At 54.1% G+C, this 20,515-nt stretch overlaps 1 protein-coding gene across 2 annotated transcripts; it reads right to left on the bottom strand.

The window, feature by feature from the left end:
* Nucleotides 1-825: 825 nt before the first annotated feature.
* TYRO3 (TYRO3 protein tyrosine kinase) lies at nucleotides 826-20,303 on the bottom strand. Of its 2 annotated transcripts, none has more exons than XM_081507717.1 (19): nucleotides 19,690-20,303; nucleotides 16,312-16,495; nucleotides 15,978-16,078; nucleotides 15,223-15,393; nucleotides 13,384-13,470; nucleotides 12,514-12,629; nucleotides 9,731-9,908; nucleotides 8,898-9,043; nucleotides 8,219-8,363; nucleotides 7,705-7,834; nucleotides 7,522-7,622; nucleotides 7,139-7,234; nucleotides 6,727-6,807; nucleotides 6,227-6,319; nucleotides 5,690-5,811; nucleotides 5,173-5,282; nucleotides 4,838-4,997; nucleotides 4,504-4,640; nucleotides 826-2,292 (listed from the first exon to the last, which is right to left on the bottom strand). In XM_081507717.1, exons 1-19 carry the CDS (start codon nucleotides 19,694-19,696, stop codon nucleotides 1,902-1,904), a joined length of 2,556 nt encoding a protein of 851 aa, XP_081363843.1. In that variant the 5' UTR covers nucleotides 19,697-20,303; the 3' UTR covers nucleotides 826-1,901. The 2 variants fall into 2 exon arrangements, with proteins under 2 accessions (XP_081363843.1, XP_081363842.1); XM_081507716.1 differs by lacking the exon at nucleotides 19,690-20,303 and adding an exon at nucleotides 18,246-18,407.
* Nucleotides 20,304-20,515: the final 212 nt, after the last annotated feature.

Below are 20,515 nucleotides of genomic sequence, written 5' to 3'. Positions count from 1 at the left end.
TCATTATCTGCAGTTAAAGCTAATCACAAGCAGGAAAGATTCTGAAAGCCTGAAAGTTACTTCGGGTCTCATGATCCATGTGGGAACGAGAATCTGGAGTTCCAGTAACAGGTTTTTCAGGATATTTGCTTTCAAAAAGTATCCGCCCCATTCCACTGCCCTCAGCCAGCCGTGCAATACCTGTGTCCCTCCCAGTCTTCCCATACCCCTCAACAAAGAGAGCGGCCATTTCTCACGCCTCCTGTGGCTTGTTCCCATTAGCTTGCTCTAAAAGCTTCTGAAGTTTTCAGATGGAAATACTTGAAAGCAAACTTCATGCTCTTATTTCTAATCCCCAAGAGGCTCACTATTCTCTTTGCCCACTTTTCACAGCTTCCTGGGTCCAGGCAGCATTGTGAAGGTGAGCACAGTCTTCACACCCAACAGAGTCTGATAGAAGGTTATAAGGCAGCCAAAGTAGTCTCTTTGTCTCTATTCCAAGATAAAGAACTTTTTCAAAACATTTGCATTTTCAAAAGGTTAATGGTGGTAGGATTATAGGTATTTGGCATTTTTAAAATGACTTTCTGCATTTTCCTAATTATCTCTGACTATGTATCATCTTTACTATAAGATTCTTTGGGACCGTCTGTAATTACAAAAGCATTTTGTGCTCAATGCAGAAAACTTGGGAAACATAAAGGAAAAAGAAAAGTCCCCTTAATGACATCATGTAAAGATAACAGCTGTTAACATTTTGGCATGTGTCTTTCTAGACTTTTCTTTCTGCAGAGATGCTTCATTTTTGTGATCTGGAAAGAAAAGTAAACATTTAAGAGACAAACCTTTGAGTCTTTAGTCTTCAATTTATTTCTGTTTTTAAACAGCATCTAACGGCTTGGAAAAATCCCTAACAGCAAGGGCCTGCCCCATGCACTCCCAGAGGCTCCCCTAGTCAGGGCTGGGGTCCAGGCTCCAGTTACTCCCCTTTAGCCACACCAGTCACCAGGCCTATTTTCTCTCCATCTCTGGAGACATGGAACAGAACAGGGTCTCCAGTTAGAGGCAAAGTCGGAAACTAAGGGATGCTGCGTGGAAGGACTGGGCTGAGACACAGCTGCCTTTGTTAGTCTTGGGATATTTTGGGATATGGTAGCATGCTCAGACAGGAGGGCGTGAAGAGGGGCTCCTGGACTCCTCTCTGGCCTCATTCATTCCTGGGCAAGCCGCACAGCACCCCTTCCTCTTGCCCAGCTCCTCAGTCCACTGCCTTTAAAAGCTGGGCAAAGGATGGCCCAGTCATTCAGCATTCCTGACTGTGATCTGCTCAGCTGCTCTTTACTCCTGACCTAGACAGGATGGGTAACCGGGAAGGTGATTCAGACCTGAGTGTCCCACTACCTCACGCTACAGGGCTCAGGACCTGACTGTACCAATCCCTTACCAATTCTCACCCAAAGGGGAATAATACAAGGGCATCTCTTTGTGAGGAGGGGCAAACCTGGGCATTTAAACCCCAAGCACAGGCACAGATGGGCCCCCAGGCCAGAGACGCCTCAATGCATGTGCTGAAGCAGCAGGTCTGCTCAGCTGGGAGAGCAGGGGCCCCAGCTTCTCTCCACACCCATGGTAACCATGGAAACATAACCACCCCCTCTGCCAGCTGCCTGCGTTTAGACAACCAGGCCTGGCCCACCTCCACCCAGCAGAGGCCTGAACTGATGCCAGGCCGGCCACAGAGTTTTGCAGGAAGAACTGGGATTGGGTGATGCGGTCAGTCCAGGCTTCCAGCACAGCTCAGGAGGGCTACCACAGGAGCCTCCACGCCTTGCCGCCTGGGCTGGGGTCAGACAGGGCTTAGTCAGCCAGCACAGTGGCCGGCAGAGCCACCCACGTGGCCCCGGATGCCCTCGGCCTATGGGCTAACAGCTACTGTGGGGCAGTAGCCCTTGCTGCAGTAACAGCAGCCCCTGAGACTCACTGATGGGGCTCTCTGGCTGCTGCTCCCCCTGCCCAGGCTGCTCAGCCAGCTCCCCGGGGCTGAGGATGTACCGATAGTCACTGGGGGTGCCCCCCACGGCCCCCAGGCCACTGCCATCCCCTGCCCCGCTGCTGGCCTGGTCCCCGCCAGGCAGCTCCAGGTCGCCTCCCTCAGTAGGCTCCTGGGCCCCCTGAAGGTTGATGTACAAGGGGTCCTGGCTGGCAGACAGTACAGACAGGTGGCCCAGGACCGTCTCCAACTCCATTCGCAGACACGTGAAGCTCGGGCGCTGCTTGGGGTCGGCGCTCCAGCATTGGTACATGAGCTCATACCTGGGACAGAGAGAAGGGTGAGGGGCTTTCGCTGCCATGGCCCAGATTCAATCCCTGGTCAAGGAACTGAGATCCTGCAAGCCACATGGCAAGGTCAAATATATATAAATCGAACACTGTGTATCTGGCACTATTTACTGGCAGTATGGGTTTACTGTGTATCTGGCACTATTCTAAGTATTTTATATTTATTACTAACTCTCACAATATTATGAAATAAGTGATTCCTCTCTACCAATGTTCAAAAAAAGGCACAGAGAGGTTAAGAACGTTGACTAAGGTCACACAGGTAGAAAGTGATGAAACCAGGTGGGTAGGGTCTAGAGTCCCTCTTCTGCTGTTTTGGGAGGGGGTAGTAGGAGTGTTTTTGTCTTGTGAAACACAGCCTGGAGTCAGGGTTATTTGCAGGGGAGGGAGATTTGAGCATTCACCCTTTGTCCTAAATCCTCATCCATTCAGGGTGTCTTAAATCCTCATTGTTCGTGGACACCTTTGAGAATCAGAAAAGCTTACAGCCCCTTCCCCTGGCAGCAACATTTTTTATGTACAACTTTAGGAGCTTTATAGATTCCCTGAGGTCTTAACCTTATTCCCAGGGAATGCCTCATGCTGAAGGAAAAAAAATCTAACAGGAAGGGGCTGAGACCAGATCTAGTCAGAGCAAATGCCTGACTTTCTTGCCTGTGCCCACAATAAAAGCCACAAACACTCCCCACATAACAGGCCTCCTGATAGGGGCCTCCAATGATGGGGGAAAAATCATGCCAGACACTGAATAGGTCGTGGGAATGGTCCAGGCCATGGCTATGTGGCTGGGCTGGGATATACTGTCAAGGCCATGCCAGGAGCCAACTGGCGCCTGTCCACGGGCTGCCTGGTGGGAGGCCAGCGCCTGCCCACCCCCTACTAACAACACTAACTTCAGTCCTGAATGACACTAAGCCAGGGCCTGGTCCCCACTGCCCAGCAGAGTGTCTGTGGCTTCAGAGGCCCAGGCAGGCTGCAGTCACTGGGAGACCTGAGTTTTCTGACTCCCCTGAGCTCTGTTGAGGGGGAAGGCCTGGTTTGTGCACTCAGATTTCCCTCTCTCCCACAGTCCAGCCTCAGGGTCCTTCAAAGCCCCTACCCTACAGGAAAGAGGATCCCACCACTCAGGCTGAGTCTTCCTCTGCCTGTCTCTATTCTTGGACTTCTGGAGGTCCAACCCCAGAGCAGGAAATAGGTTTGTAGCCTCTCGTCCCCTAGTACTAGTGCAAAGGTCCTCTAGGGGCCCAGGGAAACACTGGCTCGCATGGCGTGGGAGAATAATACTAGAATAGACAAGTCATGGGGGGTGGGGGGGGTCATGTTTAATAGGCACATTCTAAAATCACATAGATCTAGGTTCAAGTCTCAACTTATTCACTTAATAGCTGTGTGACATGGGTCGTGTTACTTAACCTCTTTAATCCTAGTTCCTCATCTACAAAATGGGGATAATAATAGTCCTTTCCTCATAGGGTTAGAGGAGGATTACCTGAAAGAATGCCTGTGAAGTAGCCAGCTGATGTTAGCGATACTGTGTTCTAGTCACAAAGGGTTCATGACTCTCCCCTGAGCAGCAAGTGTATCACCATCCTGTCCCACTCCCAAGGGCTCCAGGCTTCCGGAAAGGAGGGAAGACAGTGCCCTTCTCCCCAGGATTGCAGTCTGTCATCTTAGGTCTCTCCACTCCCCCAGAGCAGAGGCCCAGATAAGAAAGGAACCCAACCTCCCGCCCCCAGCGCCCTCTCCCAGTCAAGCAAGGAATGCGATGGAGCAGCAGTTTTTCCCAGCCCGCATGGAGCACTCCCGTAGGGGGAGGGAGCGCTCAGCTTTGGAGGAGTCCGGGTGGGGAACGTAACAGGGGAACCTGCACTGTTGCTCAACCCTGGACCTTCTGCCCCTGGGGGGGGATTCCTGGTTCTCCCTGGAATCTGGAGAAAATGAGCAATAGGTAAAGGCTGGAGGAAGAACTATAGGATGATAAAGGAGGAGAGAAAGAAAACAGGAGTCGTAGACGAAAAAGAAAGTTCGGGGTAGAAGTCAGACTCGCCTCTAATGACAAGGATATTTCCACATAAGTTCAGTTGAGGATTGCAGCCCCCACCAGGACAGCAGGTGTGGTGGTAGCCATCAGCTGAAACCCCAAATACCTGTTCCCTCCCAGAATCCCCTTCCTGGGGCACTCACACGTCCTCCATACACTCCGGAGGCTGTTTCAGGCGGTTCCCGCCGATGAGGTAGTTGTAAATCTCAGCGTTCTCGATGCCAGCATATGGCGTCTGCCCACGAGTCATGATCTCCCACATGGTCACCCCGAAGGCCCACTGGGACAAAATCGAGGTTGGAGGGCAGGTGTCACTAGGCTTCCTAAGCCAGGCAGTCTCGAAGCAAGCACATCTTGGGGCTCAGGGGCCTCAGGATGGGACAGCCAGAGCCCAGAGGGCAGATTGGGCTAGGCCCTCAGAGAGGCTACAGGTCCACCCACACACTAAGCACAGTACTGCTACTGCCACCTGCTCACCACGTCACTGTGCACAGTATACAGGTTGTCAGCCAGGCTCTCCAGGGCCAGCCACTTGACAGGCAGCTTGGAGGCACAGCCCTGACGATAGTAGTCCCCACTATAGATCTTCCGGGAGAGTCCAAAGTCAGCCACGCACACCGTCATGTCTTCTGCCAGCCTGGGAGGGGTTGGAGGATGTGGTCAGCCTTCCACTAGGCTGGCAGCCGTACTAAATCCAGGCTGTCTTTGTCCCCAAGCCATCTCCTCACAGAGCAGATACTGTCCCAGGCGGGGGCTAGTTCTTCCTGGTACTGCTTCCTGCCTCCCACCCGAACCCTCCAGAATTCACATACATGCAGTTCCGAGCAGCCAGGTCTCGGTGGATAAAGTTCCGGGAGCTCAGATACTCCATGCCACAGGCAATGTCCACCATGAACCGGACCAGGGTCTGCAGCGGCAGATTCTGGTGGGCAGAGAGGACAGCAAGCTCAAGACAGACCTAGCCAGGGCCGGAGGAATGGGATTCCCTGAGCAGGAAACCTAACAACTGTCCTCAGAATCGCTGAAAGGAAGGAGGTGGAGGGGCCTCCCAGTGCAAGCAAGCTTTGGCAAACCTGAGGGAGAGCACCTAAAAGTCAAGACCGTCCCAATCTGGGGCCCCACTGGGCTCCTCTCCCAGGAAGGGGCCTAGCCAAGCCTCAATTCCTAATGGGGACTTGTGAGAGAGAAGGAAGCCTGTTAGCAATAAAAGTTAGACTTGGAGCCTACCTTCTCCCAACCAACTCAAATGGCCCTGCCCACCAAGCCAACCTCTCTCCCAGGGTTTCTGTGCCTTTTCAACTCCTGGTCACTCCCACCCTGGGCACTCACAAAGGGGTTTTCGCCAATCCGGGAGGCGAGCAGGAAGGCGTGCAGGTCCCCATGCTTCATGAAAGGCAGGATGACCATGGGGATGGGGAGACGGCCTTTGGCCCTGCTCCGGAGGCTAACCCCTGGGGACAAGGGAGAGTCAGTGGGGCACATAAAGGTAAAGGGCCAGTCCACGCATCTGCGTGGGTCCCCACCTGCTGGTCCTACCTCTAGCCCTGGCTCTGCTACCTCTTTCCCCATAAGTTCCACACTGGCCTGGTGACTCCCCAGGAGGGACTCGGGCTGCCCCTGAATCTCAGGAGCATCTTCTCTGTCTCCTCCTCCTCTATTTACACAAGCAGTCTTCATGATACAGGGTCTGCAAACTGAGCTCCTTACCTGGAGCCTGATCAGATTTCAGCCACGCCCCTCCTTTGCTATTTTAGTGTCTGCTTACTCACCAGGCAAGTCTGAGCTTCTCCCCACAGGCTGCCCTGGCACCTTGGGGGAGCAGTTTTAGCCTCATTTTACATTTACCTTCCCCAAGAAGGGACTCACCAACAAGCTTGGCCACGTGTGGGTGGTCAAACTCCTTCATGCAAGCCGCTTCCCTGAGGAACTCTTCAATGTCGCTCGAGGCAATGATGTCAGCTGGGAGAAAAGGAGGGAGGGAAGGAGGCAGACGTGACCACTGTGGGCGTGGGGAAACAGTCTGGTCATGAGCAGGAGGAAACCCTACAGGCTGGTCTGTCCGACATCTCCACTCGCTCATGCTTTTTCTTTGGTTTGGACAGCCAAACCACTCAACCAACCACAGCTTTAGTCATCCCGAGTGAAACCAGAGGATAGTCACTGCTGAGGCAGAGGACAGAGGCTGGGGCACCAAGGAATGTGGGTTTATCCCTGTGAATTATTCACGTGGCATAGAAAGCATCCCAGTTAGTGCTAACACATCTTGGGAAGTCTAGGGGCCCAGCAAAGCCTGCTTCAGAATCAGCCCCTTCTTTCACCTTCCCAAGTGACACCCTTACTCCACTATAGTAATATTCTCCACTCACCTTTCAGCATCTTTACAGCCACTTTCACAAAGGAGCCATCCTCCTGCTTCAACTGGGCCTCCCGCACTGAACCAAACTCTCCTAGGAACCGATCCAAACAATGGTGAGTCCCCTTGGCCTCCTGCCCCCCACCCACCTCCCCAGTGACCCTTCATAGGGACACTGTATCGCTTTCTGGGGCCACTGAAGGAGGCTCCCTCATTCATAGCAAAGCAAAGTAAGCTAGGAGCGATGACACCTCAGCCTTTCTCGACCCCAGCCTCTATTCCCCTAAACGTCCAGCAGCCAGGAATTTATGAGCAAATCCTGTTCATAGGAGCTGACCTACATCCACAGCCCCAGAATGACATGGAAGCAACCAGACACACCCAGCCCCAGCAGCTCACGCCAGTCCCTGCTCAGCCCCACACACCTTTGCCCAACATCCGGCCCAGGGTGAACTGCTGCTCTGGGATGAGCACATCCTCCAGTTTGTCCTTCAGCTCGTCACTGATGCCCAAACTGTCCACTGTGGGGAGGCGGCCATAAGAAAGTGCAGGGACCTCTCTGGTCCTGATCCAAAACTCAGTCTGCCTCCTACACCCCAGACACCACCCTCAAGGCAGAGGTGAGCTTTATTTAGCTCCCCTACAGCTGGGCCGGTGACCTCTGCCAGGATAGGTCTATGTGTCTTTTCCATGGTGTGCCTAGGACTCAGCAAGGTTCAGACCTACTGGTCAAATCAGTAAGAGGAATGCAGGTGTGGGTTCAAGACAGCCCATTCCTTCCTCATATGGCTCCCCACCACTCACTCACATGTGGCCTCGATGCGCTCAGGCCTTTCCCGATTGAAGGACCGTGCTGCCCGGAAGTGAACAGCCGGCTCCCCCGGGGCCATGACGCTGTCAAAGGCTTGCCTAAAAGGAGACCCAGGACTTGGAGTCAGCTCCAAGGTCTTCAGTTGGTGCCTGCCCCTCTCTCCATGTCCCCAGCCCTTACCCAAACCGTGTCTCCTTCCTCCTCTTTCGAAGCAGGATGAGGGCCAGGGCAGCAGCTGTCACCAGGGCTGTCAGCACACCCAGGACCACAGGCACCCAGGATGTACGGCTGTGGGGAGCACCCTGCTGGCCTGTGGGAGACAGGGGCGGTAGCACAAGCTAGGCTGACACCACAGAGGCCCTTTAGAATTTTTAAATGATGGTCACTGAGCCTGATCCAATGGCTCCTCTCAGTCAGTAAGGGAGCAGAGTGGAAAGAGGCTCCAAAGGAAGACCCAAGAGTTCCTACTCTGTCAGTCACAGGCCCTGGCTGTTGGGACCTACAGTGTGACCAGGCATTTCTATGCCAGCTTGCAGGGCATGGGGGAGGAGGATGAGATACAACCCTGGCCTCAAGCGCTTGATTCTGAGTCTTCAGGCCTCTTAGGAGAGGAGGTGCTGCCAATCTCCTCCCATCAGTCCAGGTTGCCCTGGAAAGCCTCAATCCCGTGGCCCCTTCCCCTTATAGGCCTTACCTGCGTGGTTGTGAGAAGAGACCACCAGTGGCTGACTCCAGGGCCCACAGCCAACTGCATTGGTGACACATACACACACAGTCAGGTCCTTCTGGGGGTCCCAGCCCGTCAGGTTGGCCCTGGTCCCCTCCACTGTCAGCTCACCCTGTAGCCAGGAAAAGCCCCCATCCCACACTGAGCCTGAGGCAAAAGGCTCCAGCTGGGTAGGGCCCGAAGGCATAAAAAGATCTCACTAGGAACATGGGCAGCTAGGAACACTGTGGGTTCAGGGGATGCAGGGACACAACCTGCTGGGAGTCATCACATTCCTGCTGCAGGCTGCAGAGGCCTCTCCTGAACACAAACAAGGCTCAGTCTGAGAAAGCAGGGGTGGGGGATGGGAGGGAACTGAGGGGTGGAAGAGGATAAGAAGGCCTTATCTGTGTCCTCCCTCAGTTTGTGCAGGAATGTACTTCCTGCTTGACTTTCAAAGTGGACACAGGAAGCAGTCTTAACAGGAGATGGACTCCAATGAAGAATGCAGCCTGCAGAGGAGGGTGGGACGGCGTAGACTCCCAGAGGTGGTGGAAGGCCCACCACGGCCCCCGGGCTCACCAAGGACCACTAACCTGAATCTTGAAGGGCCTTGGAGCCCTGACAGCTGACTCTAGTGCACTTGGAGAGTGGAAGTTTCCCTTACCTGGGTACCGTTGTCTTGAGCCCAGGACAGTTTATAGGGTCCCAGGGGGCCTTCTGAAGGGCCCTCGGGGATCACTTCTTCCCACTCCAGGATGAGGTCAGAGTCTGTACGAATGGCACGGAGGTTCTGGGGAGCGCTGGCTGGGGCTGTTCCCAAAGAGAAAAGCTTGCTAAGAGCCCTGCCCTGCCTGCACACTGTCACTAGCCCATATGGGCCTTCAGAACCAGCTCCATAGAACTAAACTGCTCAGAGAGCAACAGGTTGGGGAACAGTTTGTCTGCCACTGCTGACTGCTATCACCCGCTGTCCTGGGGAGTAGGGGTGAGCAATGGCAAGGCCAGGACCATCCCACCGAGGCAGGGTATTGCTCTTCATCACCTTGGTTGCTCCTCAGCGGCATCCTTCACTCTCTTCTCCTCACAGCCCTATAGCCTCCTTGCAATTGCTAGGAACTCCATGTACGTTTGTGCTGTAGGGTCACTGTGCCCTCTTTCTGCAGCAATTTCCCCCCAAATATGGGCCCTTCCTTATCATTCAGACCTCAGATCTCTGTATCCAGGTATTCCTGGAGCCCCCTACGGCACTCTTCACCACCGTACTATCCGATCTTTTCTACTTGTCTGCTCCACCCACTAGAACTAGAGCTGCTGGATGGGGGCTGGATTTATCCAGTTCACGGGTAAGCAGCAGGCACTCAGTGAAGTACTGGCTAACTGATGTATGATCCCCCCTCTCAGGTAACCCTCTTTCCATCAACTCCATTCAGAACTGGAGCTGACACCGCCCCGCCCTGCTCATCCCTGCCCAGGTACTCTGCTCTGTAAGTCCTTTACCTAGACCCTTCGTCCGAAAGGGCACCCAGTCAGCATATGGAGAGGGCCCCAAGGCATTGGCACAGCGAACCCTGAGGCTGTAGTTGGTGGCGGGTGTCAGGTCCCGAAGCAGGCAGGTAAAAGGTGGCACGGGGACCATGACAGCCAGAACCTCCCAGTCTCCTGGGGCCTGAGTCACCTACAGAATAGCAGAAAATCAATGATGTAAGGGAGGGAGATTTCTTAGGCATGTGAGATGAGATGGAAGGTAGGATAGGTATGGATATGATTGGGGGCTTTAATCTACGCCTCTTCAAGTCTCTCAGTGGAGTAACCAAGACATGGAAACAACCTAATGTTCACCAACGGATGGATAAAGAAGATGTATGTATATATATACACACATATATATACATACACACACACACACACACACACACACATATACACCCAATGGAATATTACTCAGCCATAAAAAAGAACGAAATCATGCCATCTGCAGCAATATGGATGGACCTAGAGATTATCACACTAAGCAAAACAAATCAGAAAGAGAAAGACAAACACCATATGATATCACTTACACGTGGAATCTAAAATACAACAAAAATGAACATATATATGAAGCAGAAGCAGACTCACAGACATAAAGAACCGACTTGTGGTTGCCAAGGGGGAGGGGGTGGGAGAGGGAAGGATTGGGAGTTGGGGATTGCTGCTGCTGCTGCTGCTGCTAAGTCTCTTCAGTCGTGTCCGACTCTGTGCGACCCCATAGACGGCAGCCCACCAGGCTCCGCTGTCCCTGGGATTCTCTAGGCAAGAATACTGGAGTGGGTTACCATTTCCTTCTCCAGTGCATGAAAGGGAAAAGTGAAAGTGAAGTTCAGGCTCCGCCGTCCCTGGGATTCTCCAGGCAAGAATACTGGAGTGGGTTGCCATTTCCTTCTCCAGTGCATGAAAGGGAAAAGTGAAAGTGAAGTCGCTCAGTCGTGTCTGACTCTTAGCGACCCCATGGGCTGCAGCCTACCAGGCTCCTCTGTCCATGGGATTTTCCAGGCAAGAGTACTGGAGTGGGGTGCCATTGCCTTATCCAGAGTTGGGGATTAGCAGATGCAAATTAGTATACATAGGATGGGTAAACAAGAAGGACCTACTGTATAGCGCAAGGAACTATATTCAATGTCCTGTGATAAATCATAATGGAAAATGAAGAACATATATATCCATAACTGAATCACTTCGCTGTACTGCAGAAATTAACACAACACTGTAAATCAACTATACTTCAATTAAAAAAAACTATCAGCAGATATTTGCAACCCATCCCTTCCCACCCTCCCCCATTGCACATTCCACACCTCCACATCTTTGCAAATTCTGTTCCCTTGGCTGGAAATGACCTGCTCTTCCTAACGAAGTCCAACTCATCCTTCAAGATTCAGTGCAAATATCACTTTCTCTGTGAAACGCTTTCTCAAATACTCAGTAAAATTGTTGCTCCTTTGTGCTTGATGTATAATTATGTTAGAGTGGATACCACTCTTTGTATTCATTTGGCAAAAAAGTTTGTTTACATTTCCATAGTTGTTACGGAAAAACCCAAACTTTTTGGCAAACCCAGTAACTGTTTAAATGCCAGCCTAGAATCTCAGAGCTTCTCAAGGGCAAAGTGCCTAGGAGCTTAGGGGCACCATGAACATGGCCTACACCTTACACTTTGGGGACCCACGGCAAGAGTACAAATGGGGAGATCCAGTGTACCATATGACTGAACATTTTGATTTTATATGATTTTAAACATTAAAAATCAGCTAACAGGCTATTAAATAAAATAGTTTCTATCTTAATATACTGACAAACAAAGCTACAAAACAACCTGCAAGATCAGGTTTGCATTTATCTACAATTCTCTGAATCCTTGGAGTCCCATGCCTGAATGAGACAGCACAAGAAGAGCCAGCCTCCAGGCAAGGGTCTGCACCATGAGGGACATCGTGTGCATGGGTGTGGACAGTGGCCTCCATACCCATTCCCCCTCAAATGGCTGCCTTGGGGCTTAGGGGTGCATGTACCTCAGTGTGATCCATCCTTGGGAGGATGGAGCAGGGAAGAGCCCCATATCAGCCCCAGAAGTAGACAGATTTAAGAGGAGGGGGTGTCCTGGTGAGCTGGACAGGCATATTCCCTTGGCCCTATGTATTCCCCGCCCAGGGGCAAGAGCTGTAACCAAAGGAGGGCCAGAGTGGGGTCCTCTAAAGGGAGGAACCCAGAACAGGGCCCTTTGCTGCCCAGGAGAACTGCCTAGAACTGTTTCAAAGGTTCCCCTTAAATAGCTTCGGAGTGAACCGACAAAAACAAACAAGCTGGCATTGCCTCATTTTTAGATCACCTTACTTAGCCCTCCCACTCTCTAATGTCCAGGACCTCTTCTGGTCCCTTGTTCTCTGAGGCCTGAGTCAGGGTGTGGAGCACGAGAGTAAAGGCATCAGATAAATCAAAGCTTTGGGATTTTGCCCACATAAGTAAAACTCTTCCAGGGTATCCCCAGTCTGATCTACCGATCCGTTTTCTAGCCTGAAGAATGCACCGGTTGAACCGATCTGCCATCACTTGTTTGCCAGAGCACCCTATGAAAAGGGGCAATGGCCAGGGCTGTTCCTGGTAAGGGAATGACACCTGAATAGAGCTGGAGTCCAAGCTCCGAGGGCAAGACTAGGTAAATGTGATACCACTGTCAACAAAGTGCCACCAAGACAGCCAGAAGGAGGATGGCCAGGAGAGCCTGTCCCACCCTCTCAGCCTACCTGGACTGTACAGGATTGGATCAGGGCTCGGCCGTCGGCCCCCGGCATCCAGGCCACACTAACATTGCTGCTGGAGAGCTTCGTCACTGTGATGTTGAAGGGGGCTGCGGGCAGTGCTGCAGATGGGGACTTAGAGTCAGTGCCCAGGAAGGATAGAGAAAGGGAGAGAGTATGGGAGTCGAGCCTTGAGTCCCTCCCTAGGGTTCCCCCCACCAAAATGATGGCTACTCAGCACTCCCAGGACCACAGTAATACAGAAGCCAAGGATCCAGCAGCGGACAGCTGCTCATACCTGGGAGAGGGCCTAGGGTGTGGAGATAGGTCGCCTCTCCCTGAATTAAGAGCCCTGTCTAATCAAGGAATAGGATAAGACAGTGGGTGGGTGGGGGACACAGTATCTCGGCCTTGGGAGATACCAGTGAGAGGTAACTGGCCCTGCAGCCACAGCCCATTCCTGAGCACACATCAGCTCTCTCTCCCTCTGTACCCCTCCCACTGTGCACAGCAGCCCTCTGGGTCTCTACCATCCTGCTAGGCTGTTTCCCCCACCCCCATTCCCTCCATAGAACCTGGAGAAGCAAGACTGGGCATGAGCCTTGACTGTCTCCTGCTAGCTGCCTCCCTCCTTCCCTCCCAAGGACTCTGCTCTGAGATGGGAAATCTGCTGTGACGTCAGGTTTCTATTCTCATCGCAGCCATGGCAGGGTCTCAGGTGCTCCCACTAGGAATGGAGCTATGCCAATTAACCCCTCATCCCCCAGATCCTAGCAGGACCGAGGCAAGTTGGAACACCAAACAATTCTAACTTCACCCACAGCCTGCGGAGAAGGCCTCTGCCTCACCGCCCCTCACTTCCTGGGGTCCTCCTACCTTGAAGATGAACAGTGGCACTGCGAGAAGAGGCCAGGCCTTTTGGGTTGTGAGCTTCACAGGAGAACACAGTGCTCTGGGTCACCCCTGGGGCCAGAAAACCTTAATTAGCATGCCCTGAGCATCAACTCCCACTCAGTCTGCCATTGGGGAAGGGGGATAGCTAGGCTCTGAGTCTGATTAGCTTAATACCCTCCAGCCAAAAGAAAGGGTTAGACCATAGGGACTGTGATATAAATCCCAAGGCTGGGACTCTGTTTTCTCATCTCCTGAATGGCAGAGTTGTGAGAACCAACTGATGTAACATATGTAAAGTGCACAGTAAAACACTTGAGAAATGTGACATGTGACACCCCCCCACCCCCCCAATCTCATTCCCATCTCTGGCAGACAGCACAAAGTTGCCTCCCTTTTCTGGTCACTCCTTTGCACATTCCAGAGAGCCCTTCGGTATTTGCTCTGTGCCAAAACATTGTTCTAGTTGCAAATTCTCTGCCTTTCAGTAGTTCTCTGCTTCTGATGGCCCATGTCTTGTCTCCCCAATTATACTAATTCCTAGGGGGCTGGACGGATGGCTTCTCTTTCTTTTGTATTCCCTAGATCCCCCATGGTGCCTAGCACAGTGTGGTGTGTGGAGTAGGAGTTTCTGCTGCTAAGTCGCTTCAGTCGTGTCCGACTCTGCGCGACCCCATAGACGGCAGCCCACCAGGCTCCACCGTCCCTGGGATTCTCCAGGCAAGAATACTGGAGTGGGTTGCCATTTCCTTCTCCAGTGCATGAAAGTGAAAAGTGAAAGCAAAGTCACTCAGTCGTGTCCGACTCTTAGCGACCCCATGGACTGCAGCCTACCAGGCTCCTCCATCCATGGGATTTTCCAGGCAAGAGTACTGGAGTGGGGTGCCATTGCCATTGCCTTCTCCGAGTTTCAGTGAGTACTTATTACCTAGCAGGCTGCCTGAGGGTCCCAACCACACACTTCTAGAGATAACTGAACCCGACCTCCCTTCTCATCTGCTCCAACACAGTGCCTCCTGAACAGGACCTGCCCTCGCTTCCAACCTATCCTGCAGTTCATCTCTTTTCAAATTCCTAAGGGACTTGGCAGATCAGCCTCTGTCCCTCCCAACTTCCAGTACATGAGACCAAGCTCAGATGCCCATCTTTTTCGGCCAGTTCAAGCCTCCACCAGAAACAATAACTTTGTTTCACACACAAGGGCGTGAGGTGTGTGCCTGGGGATCTTGGGGTCCATGTGGGTGTGCAGGCATGGAGACTTTGGTTTAACTGTGTAGAGGCATGGCCAGATACAGTTGTTTGGGAAAAGTCTGGAGATTTTCTGTTAAGGGCCCATTAGAAGGGTAGGCTCGTGTATTTATTTGTGCACTGGCTCCCCCTTCCCCCTTTTCCTCCCCTCCCCCCACTATCCCCAACTCTGCAGCCTGAGACTCTTGTCTTCTAGACAAGTCTGCCAGATACTCCTCCTAGCTCTGCGTGGGCTGGTTCCTGGCTCCTTCCCTTGGGAGGGGTGGGGGGGATGGGTGCCCTTGGTCCTACACATTCACCTCCCAGGGCCAGCTGTGCAGGGCCTAGACTGCTGTTAACTAGACTGCTGTGAACAAAGGCAAGAGGCTTCAGCATCTCCTTAAGCACACACAGCAGGCTCACCACAAATCAGCCCACCCGGCCAGTCTAGCACACCTGACTAATGAGCTTAGTAATGGTGCAGCTCACGTTCTCAGGCACTCTGGACACTCACAACCGCAAGCTCAGTGACTGAAGCAGATTTGAACTCTGCCAGCCTCACCACCCCTGCTCAAAGCCCCTCCAGAGGCTGCTCACCTGTGACATTTAAAACGGAAGGAGAGGGAGCAGGTCCCCCAACCTGCGTGCCTCCTCTCCACCAAATAATGGTAACAGGTTCTGGGGGCCCCACAGCCTCACAAAACAGCTGGAAAGGGGCATTGGGCGGCACTGCCAGGTCTTTTGGCTCCACAGTGAAAAATGGCACACCTAGGGGTAAAAGGCAAGTGGGGAGTGAGCCTTGAGAGACAGATTCTCCCTTCTCTAACAGCCCTTCTCAAAGCCAGGGAAGAGGCAGACGGTGGGGAGCTGGGGGAGGGGCAACAAGGAGGGGGAGTGAGCGGGAGCTTTAGCAGAGTTCTGCTGGCAAGCCCCAGATCCCATTCAGGGGCCTTTGTTACTTTCTTAGTCACTTTGTTTTCCTGGGCTCAACAGCTCTGAGCTCCTGCAGCTGTGGAGCCTTCCTCCCCTCCCCCAATCCTCCCCCTCCTGGCCTGGCCACTTGGCAGACAAGGGTCCAGCCCCAGATGGGTGCTTGAGGCGTGTTTGTCAGACAACTGGAACTCGACTGCACCCTATAGATGATGGGTCCTAGTCTCCCCCTTGGCTCTCAAATCCCCAGACTCCAGTGGGTAGGTCTTGCATGTAGGGGCTGGGCCTGGAGTCTGGTGCAATCAGGTCCCAGAAGGCAGTGGGGCTGCCCAGATTCCCTAAGCTTCCCTGGGCATAGGTGTGGTCCCTAGCAGACAGCGCCTGCTCCAGGTCAACACGCCCACGTGGCTCTGCCTCCTCACCTTCTACCGTGAGCCACACTGGCTGGGAGGTCTCAGTTTCACCACCATCCTCCACCTGGCACCAGTACCGGCCCGCATCAGAGCGCTCCACTGACTTCAGGCTGTGGAAACAGGACACCGGGCCTCCCAGAGTCAAGGGGGGCAGCTCTGCTGGGCAGACTCAATAGGTTCAGCCTGCCCCCACTTCTGGAAGTATCCACAGGTGGCCGAATTAAAAAAAAAAAACAAAACCACAGACCTCTGGGCATCAGCCTTGCCCCCAGCTCCCAAATCCCATGGAAAGAACCCAACATGCCCCCAGACTGGCATCCCACACCCTCCCCCAGTCCTGCACCTGAGGAAGCCAATCCAGTGCTGCTCACTGATGGGGATGTACACCTGATCCATGCTCTGGACCACAGCCCCGTCCTTCACCCACTGTATCTCAGGGTCTTCCATCCCCTCCACACTGCAGTTGAGCTTCACTGGCTGTCCCTGAGACACCGTCAGCTTCACTGGGGCCCCCATGAGCTTCAGGCCTGAGAGGTGGGAAGGAGAATGTGTCATTCTGCTTGACAGGCACCCTGCGTCTGGAAATATCCCCCATCCTCTCCTAGCACCTAGTTTCTGTGTCAAAAGGCTTATTCCTAGCCAGTGGCCAAGGAAGCAGAGGCAGGACAGTGTGGGAAGGAAGGTGGCCTAACCAGGGCTGCGGGAAAGAACATGACAAGCTCTCCAGGCACCATTTCTACCACTGCCAAGTTCCTCCCTGCTGTAAGGAAGTGACCAGTTCCCCATACCTCCCTGCTGGGCAATGTTAAGTCGGGCCCAACCACCAAAAGGAAAGCAAGCCAGGCTGCAACAGCGGGGCACCCTCATAACCTGGGGCAGGTACTGCCTTCAGAATCACTGCTGTACCCAGTCAGTGCAACAGGCAGCCAGCTCTCCACCCAAGGTGACAAGCCCAGACCCTGCACTGCTGTTGGCAGCCTCCTGCACCCCCGCCTCTGGCAAATGTAAGGAGGAAGGGAAGGAGGGAGTGCTCCCCCGAAGTGGAGAACATATGGCTGCAAAACCACGTCAGATCAAACACATGGCAGCCTTCCTGGCAGCCGGCCGCTCTATTAATACCTGAATGTGTGCAGGGGCGGGTGCTAGGAAGGTAGGAGATAGAAGGGAAGAGAAGGGCCCTGAGCCCAAGACCCCTGAGCTACTGTCACCCTCTAGGGTGCCACCCTCTAGGACACCACCTCTGCACACACACACACACACACACACACACACACTCCTCCTGTGTGTTTTTAAGCAGAGAGGCAGAGAGGGGCAGGTGAACTATCCATATAACTGAAACCCAGTCCAGCTTCTTCCTGCCCTTTGCTATGTGACGCTAGGCAAATTTCTGAGCTCTCTGATCCTAAGATACACACACTCTTCCGCTCATAAATACTTGTCACTATTTCCCTTCCTTTTCCTCCTTTGAGATGCTGATATGGCAGGGAGAGCTGTCTGAAAAGAAGGTCCCTGCTCGGTGGGCTGCTACTCTGCCCTGTGTCACTTCCTACTCCCTTCACCTTCTCAGGACCACTCACAGGGCAAAGAGGGGTAGCCTTAAACCCCATACAGGACAGGCAGTCCCAGGGGTGTGTAGTGTGAACTTAGGGATCCCCGGTGCTGCAAGAAGCACTCTAGCCACTGGCAAATGCCTCAGTGGCTGTGTGGGAACACAAGGCTGAGCAAACACCAGCAACTCTGCCCCAGTCCATCATCTCCAACAAGCCTGGGTTTCAGGAAGCTCAGAGCAGGCACAGGGACTAGAGTATGCCCATATGTTTTCTGTGACTGGGCACTGTGAAAGCCCCTGTACCTACATGATGTAGGGGTCCTGTGGGTTCAGAGTGAACCTTCGCGTGTGGGGCCAGCAGACTGGGGTCCCCAGGACTGGGAGGGGAGAACAAACAACTAGGAACATCGAGGCGGGAAATGCCAGTCCCTAACATCCCTCGCTGACCGCTCAGCTCGCAGCCCCACTCCTTTCCTTACAACCCCGCCAGAAGAGCCTGGACGCGAGAAAGTTGGGGGGTGGGGGCCCCGACCCGAGATCGCGGGGCAAACCCACCGCTGAGCCCCCTTCCGCAGCCCCCGAGCCTCGGCCTTCCAGCTTGGAGCCCCCCGTTCGAATCTCCGGCCCGCCCAGGCCCCGGGCTCGCCCCGCTGCAGTCCCCGGGCTCCGATCCCCGCCGCGCCCCTCCGCAGCCCCCCGCTCTCCGCCGCCCCCCGGGCAGCCCCTACCTGCGGCCGCGGGCTCAGGGAGCAGCAGAACTGCCAGAACCGCCAACAGCGGCAGCGGCGGCGGCGGCCGCGGCAGCGGCGGGAGCCCCGACCGCCCCATGCTCCGCCTCAGCGCCATCGGCGGCGACGCCGCACCATGCCGGGCCCGGCCCGCGAGCGACCAGGGAGGAGGGAGGAGGGGGAGGAGGGAGGAGGGGGAGGAGGAGGGCCGAGGGAGGGCCGGGGGCCGGCCCGGGGGGCGGCGCTGGGGCTGGGGCTCCGAGACCCGCGCCCGCTGCGAGTTGCCGCGGCGGCTGTCAGCCACGCGGGGTCCCCGGGGCCGCTCCTGGGCCACCGCGCTCCTTCCACAGCCGTCGCCGCCGTCGCCGCCACCGCTGATTCATGTTCTTCTTGGAGCCGCCGCCTCCTCCCCGGCCCGCCCGCCCGCAGCCCGAGCTCGTACCGCCCCCCCGCGGAACCCCGGGCGGCTCGCTCCGAGCACCAACCTAGTAGCTGCCAGCCAGCCGGGCCTCCGTCGACCTCCACCCACAGACCTCCGCAGCCCCGGCCGGCACCCGCGGTCTCAGAGAATACCCCAGTGCAGAACCCAAGGACCTGGCTGGGTCCCCTAGATGGGCACCCCAGCCACGCCCCTCCTTTCCTTAAATACACCCCAGCATCTTTTCCAACCCAGCACCCTAGATCCTTCCCTCAAAACCTTCCTAGAAACCTCTACCACACCCCAACTTTTGTCCAGACTGATCACAGAACCCAGCACCCTCCTCTCAGCACAGAAAATTTCCCTTGGATACTTCCAACCATCAGGCCCTGAAATTGTGGTGACTCAGTGCTCCCCCCACAGGACCTACTAGCACACCTTCGTGCCTCATTCATGAGTTTTTCACCCAAATTCCCTGTATTCATATTCCACCTTCCACCCCTTTATCTCCAAGACCTTGGGCCTTGGGTCTTGAGTTCTGAGATCTTGGTAATCTTCTGGTTTTATTCGCTGTCGCCACTGTTACACTACATAAGTTAAAGCCCAATGGCCCACATCTCTAAGGGACTGTCATTCTTACTAGTTACCCCTTCTGCTTCTAGCTCCCATCCCTCAGGATGTGATGTGAAAGTTGGCTGTGTTCTCACAATATCCAATAAAACATTAGCTATTGTTAGTAGATTACCTTGCACATAATAGGCACTCCATAAATAGACAGATGCTTGTTAAATGAATGAATAATTGCCTCAGAGCTTGACCTGCCCCACCACCAGTAATCAAGGGGGTAGCTGTGTCCACAGACATCCTGTCTGGCCGATAAAGAGCTGGTTCCAAATCCATTTTACCAAACGTCCCCTTCCTTTTGCCCTTGCCTTTACGGGTCCCCGGACCAAAACTCCAGAGGGCAAGTCCCAGAAGTACTGCTGGGGAGGAGGGACAAGCCACTCGTTTTCCCCTCTTCCTCACCTTCCATTTCCCTGACGCCTCATTGGATCTTTCAAAGGATTCTCCTTCTGAGCGGCAGAGGCCTGCCTCTTCCTCCTCTTGGCCCCATCAGTGCTTGTTTATTTATGATACTAATGATAACAATAGCAGTTCTGGCGGCAGCCTCAGACGCAGCTGGGGGCGCCCCCAGGCGGCAGTACAGGGAAAGTGCTGTCAGAGTTGGATGGCGGGGGCCTGAGTGTCCGTTTAACTGAGAGCTCAGGCAGTCTTCTGAGGCGCTGTGGGTCGGCTATGGGACTCTTTCCTAAAGGAAAAGTCTAGATCCGTTCCAGAATCCACAGTTTCGGAGCTCGCGCTGAGTCGGATCAGGGCAGGCAGTCTGGGGCTGAAGCCAGATTCCCCGGGGCCGCGGCTACTGCGGCAGAGTGGCTGCTGCAGCCCTGCACTTGAGCGCTTGTCATTTCTCAAGGTCCTCTCCCCCAACTCTCCTCTCTGGAGGGGACTTCAAGTTTCCAATGAAAGGAAATTGTTGACTCTGGCTGACGCTGGAAAGACTGCTCCTAGAGGACGTTGAACTTGGAGCCCAAACCTGGCCTTTTAACTTCCTCTTCTCCCCTATCCCAACCCCGCCCCCCATTATTTCCTGAACTCTGATGAGAATCCCAGTCCAAGGACCATCCTTGGCCACCAGGCAAAATGGGTTTCTGGAGCGCATGCCTCTGCATTCTCCACTCACAGTCTTTATTTTCTTTCTTTCTTTCTTTTTTTCTTTGTTTGGCCACTCCAGGCAGCACATGGGATCTTAGTTCCCCTACCAGGGATTGAACCCATGCCCCCTGCACTGGAA

The sequence above is a fragment of the Giraffa tippelskirchi genome, chromosome 7, assembly GCF_054371585.1.
Source record: "Giraffa tippelskirchi isolate mGirTip1 chromosome 7, T2T-mGirTip1v1.2.pri, whole genome shotgun sequence".
NCBI lineage: Eukaryota > Metazoa > Chordata > Mammalia > Artiodactyla > Giraffidae > Giraffa > Giraffa tippelskirchi.
The sequence above is the reverse complement of the archived record's forward strand: the minus strand, read 5'-3'. Positions and strand labels throughout refer to the sequence as shown.

Excerpts from the sequence above, each read along its gene's own strand:
- TYRO3 (XM_081507716.1), bottom strand. The coding sequence starts at position 18,363 with ATGGCGCTGAGGCGGAGCATGGGGCGGTCGGGGCTCCCGCCGCTGCCG. Across the intron at positions 16,496-18,245 it reads CCCTGAGCCCGCGGCCGCAG|GCCTGAAGCTCATGGGGGCC; the intron begins GTAGGGGCTGCC and ends CCCACCTCTCAG. Across the intron at positions 16,079-16,311 it reads CACTGGATTGGCTTCCTCAG|CCTGAAGTCAGTGGAGCGCT; the intron begins GTGCAGGACTGG and ends CTGTTTCCACAG.